Source organism: Xylocopa sonorina, chromosome 12, assembly GCF_050948175.1.
Source record: "Xylocopa sonorina isolate GNS202 chromosome 12, iyXylSono1_principal, whole genome shotgun sequence".
NCBI lineage: Eukaryota > Metazoa > Arthropoda > Insecta > Hymenoptera > Apidae > Xylocopa > Xylocopa sonorina.
The window spans coordinates 6701190-6705083 of NC_135204.1; the positions used below are offsets into that span (position 1 = coordinate 6701190).

Genomic DNA, 3894 nt, shown 5'->3' on the forward strand with positions numbered 1-3894 from the left:
ACACAAATTCCGCGACCGATCCTGTGTCGCGCACGACCGTCGATGAGGTTAGGTTCACTGATCGTTAATGACAGCTGCGACGATATTTCAACGATATTGGCGAGCAACGACGCGTTTCGTTTGTTTAAACGAGTCCCACGGTCGGGACGATCGTCGCGGACTGTTATCCTACGTTTCCATGGAACTAATGGGCCCACTCGCCTAAAGGTGGAGCCACAATGCGCAAGCGCGTGGCTCCATCTGCGCGCAGGTTCGCGTTGGAACTGAATAAGTTCCAACCTCCGCGGAGATGGATCGGCGAAGCTGGTGGTAACAGGCAGGATCTTGATTCGATCGAGCTCGCTCGGACGACGAGGGAAGAAAAAAAAAAGCGGGAGGGAAAGTGAGAGGCTCGCGTGTGCCGTGCGATTCAGCTTCGATCGGTGGGTGACAATCGTGGTTACGATTTCGTGGGTACACGTCGCCGGACGGAGGGCAACTGTTTGTAAAATGCGGTAAGTCGTCGATACGTTACTCGGTGGATCGTTGTAAATGCGCGTCAAGCGGGTCGCGCGTTATTTTCATTCCGTCGTGTAGCTGTCACTTTCGATATTATGCGACACGCGTTGACCCGAGCGATAATCGTTTCCCTTTCGATCAGCATAATTTTCGACTCGCCAAAATACGATCGTCGAGCGCGATCCGCGGGACACGCATTTCCCACTTGCGCGTAATGCCATCGCTTTGTTTGCGCACAGTTTTGTTTTCCCTTTCATTGTGTCGCGCGGTGTTACGTCTGTGTACAGCTGTTAAAGCGTAACGCGATACACGTCGATTTGGCGCGCTCGAATTATTTTACAAGTTGTCGTCCTTCCGAGTGTATTTCAATTCTGGCAGGCCTTGGGACGAAACGCGGATTAACGCGAGGGCAAGGAAAGTTGTTCACCCGAAATATTTTCGGTACTGTTGTATATAATAGAGATACCGGGCCGTAAAGTGGACTCCTTAATGAATATGTTGTTTGCGTAAGTGATTTAATTTTATCTGACGATGAAATTGAATTGTGACGTATAGAGAAGTAAACGGTTCGAGTTATTCTGACGCTGATTGTGAAAATATTTCCGAATCCTTGACGCAACGTAATATCCCTGTGTTGCTTCAACCAACGCACGAATTCGAAACTTATTTATTTATACTTTCTTTTCACCGTAACGTTGAAATTCTTTTCGAATCAAACAGTTCTATGTATTCTCTTGACTAATTTCGATCGTCTTTTCATAAGTTTTGCAATTTTAAGTAATGAACTTCTTATCAATTAAAATTATACATTCGTTTACTTGTAGAAATAATTTTTATCGCACCGATATTATAAGTATTCGTAAACGTAATTTTGTTATCTGTATAAACTCTTTATATGTAAAATATATATGTATAATGTAAAATATTTGATTGTGATGCAATATTATGCAGCACTGTCACAAATGATGATGCAACTTATAATTTATGAATTGGTAATGAACTAGATTTCATTTAGGATTGTTGGCCTCAATAACAGAAATATTATGGCTATCATGCGTCAATGAATTTATATTTTTAAACACTATATGTATAATTATGATTTGTTTGTTTCATCATAGTGTTTCATTTCCAGATATGGAGTCATTTTTGGAATTGTTCGATCCAGGCAATGGTAAGGTAACACGAAAGGATACTTGGAATGATTCTGAGAATGAAGGAAATGGATTATCCGATTGTGAGAACTCGAGCATTGACGATGATCATGAGGAGAGACTACCACCAGAGCCAGAACAGGGTAACATTGAATATAAACTGAAATTGATAAATCCATCTAGTCAGCGATTTGAACATCTTGTAACACAAATGAAATGGAGACTGAGAGAGGGTCATGGAGAAGCTATTTACCAAATTGGTATGAAAATTTTGCAGAAGTTTTGATACAGATATTTTTAATTATGAGTAATCATATCTATCTTTAATCATCAGGTGTGGAAGATAATGGAAAATTAACAGGCTTAACAAGAGAAGATATGAAAGCATCATTAAAGACACTGAATGATATGGCAGCCAGATTAGGTGCTACAACAAGTATACTACGTGAAAGACCTGCCAGTTCTAAAAATAAAGATACATCCATGCACAGTAACAACAAAGAGGAAAGGCGGGTGGCGGAAGTTTTAGTGAAAAAATTAAGAAAAGGGGACAGGGAGGATCAGGATAGTATTATTGATTTGAGACTTGCCGTCACTGGTGCCCAGGATGCTGGAAAGTCTACTCTCTTAGGTGAGAGGATTAGCAGAGGACGTTTAAGGTAGAGAAATATACTTAGAGTTTGCTCTGCTAAATTCATTATTCCTTTAGTTCATGACATTTCGATTGTAACGTGAATTGTAATATGCTGAAAATGTACATAGGTGTATTAACCCAGGGTGAACTAGATAATGGTAGAGGGAGAGCAAGGCTTAATATGTTGCGACATCTTCACGAGATAAAAACTGGTCGTACATCATCGATATCGCACGAGATTATAGGATTCGATAGCGATGGACACGTTCTAAATTACGCAGAAATGGCAACTGCGGAGGAAATATGCGAGCACGCGTCGAAAGTTGTTACGTTTATAGATTTAGCCGGACATCGCAAATATTTGAGGACTACGGTATTAGGTTTGACAGGTATGATGACCTCGCTACCTATAGCAATAAGCATGGGACCGTTCAGAACTTATTACTCTCTTTTAGGTTATTCACCCCATCATGTGATGTTAGTCGTAGCACCACCTATGAATGACGCATCGCAAGAACATATGGCACTGTGTCTCACTTTGGGACTTCCATTTTTCATAGTCGTAAACAAAATTGATCTTGGCTTTTATAGCACATCTGAAACAATAAACCAGCTGGAAAATGCTATTAACGCACAGGGATATTCCAAACAATTAATAACATACAATAACGGGCAGTTATCGTGGAATTACGAATCGGACATAATACCAGTTTTTAACGTGAGTTGCGTTACTGGAGAGGGTTTAGAGGATTTGACAAACTTTATCAAGAATTTATCTCCGCACGATGTAAATTCCACAGATTCGGATTCTGAATCTTGCCTCTTTCAAATCGATGAAACTTTCAGGTATATGAATAAATTTAATCAGAAGATCGTACAAATAACTACATAAACTCAAAATGTTTTCTTTTTTTTTTTTAACAGGGTGGCAGGTTTGAATGAACCTGTTTTGGGAGGACTGCTTGTGAAAGGCGCGATTGCACCTGGAACCCGTTTACTAGTCGGCCCCTTACCGGACGGTGAATTTAGTCCTGTCAAGGTCGTCAGTTTACATCGTAACAAAGCTCCATGTTGTTTAGTGAGAGCCTCTCAAAGCGCTAGTCTAACATTGGCACCGTCCACAAATCGAGGGCCCCCTTTACCTCATCTACGACCTGGGATGGTATTAGTGTCCCTATGGGACCAACCGCACGCGACACTTTTCTTCCAAGTATGTTCAATAAGTCAATTAATCCATTTTCTGTAGCCAAATAGGACTTGTGTAAATTATTATTTACTGTCTTGGGGGATTTTTATTTAGGCAACAGTGTTAATAGTATACCATGCAACCGCAATATTCTCCGGTTTCCAAACGACTGTGCACGTTGGGAATGTAAGGCAAACATGTATCATTAAAGGAATAATGGACCCGACGGGCAAAGGTTTGCAAACAAACGACACGGCATCCGTGTTGTTTAGGTTCGTTAATCACCCGGAATATCTACACGTTGGCATGCGACTTTTGTTGCGAGAGGGCCGTACTAAAGGAATTGGGAAAATAACGCAAATATTTCCGCTAATAGGTCAACAGAATACGATGCAATGAATCGAATAAAGTTTTACGTGTAAAAA

General features: G+C 40.8%; 1 protein-coding gene across 1 annotated transcript; it reads left to right on the forward strand.

Moving 5' to 3' along the window:
- The first annotated feature begins 344 nt into the window (after positions 1–344).
- On the forward strand, positions 345–3894 carry LOC143429695 (GTP-binding protein 2). Its single transcript, XM_076905411.1, has 7 exons — positions 345–494; positions 1631–1909; positions 1984–2280; positions 2412–2672; positions 2739–3129; positions 3208–3493; positions 3584–3894. Exons 2-7 carry the CDS (start codon positions 1633–1635, stop codon positions 3866–3868), a joined length of 1797 nt encoding a protein of 598 aa, XP_076761526.1. The 5' UTR covers positions 345–494; positions 1631–1632; the 3' UTR covers positions 3869–3894.

Coding starts and splice junctions, on each gene's coding strand:
- LOC143429695 (XM_076905411.1), top strand. CDS start 1,633: ATGGAGTCATTTTTGGAATTGTTCGATCCAGGCAATGGTAAGGTAACA. Junction 2,281..2,411: donor TGGAAAGTCTACTCTCTTAG/GTGAGAGGATTA, acceptor AAATGTACATAG/GTGTATTAACCCAGGGTGAA. Junction 3,494..3,583: donor ACGCGACACTTTTCTTCCAA/GTATGTTCAATA, acceptor ATTTTTATTTAG/GCAACAGTGTTAATAGTATA.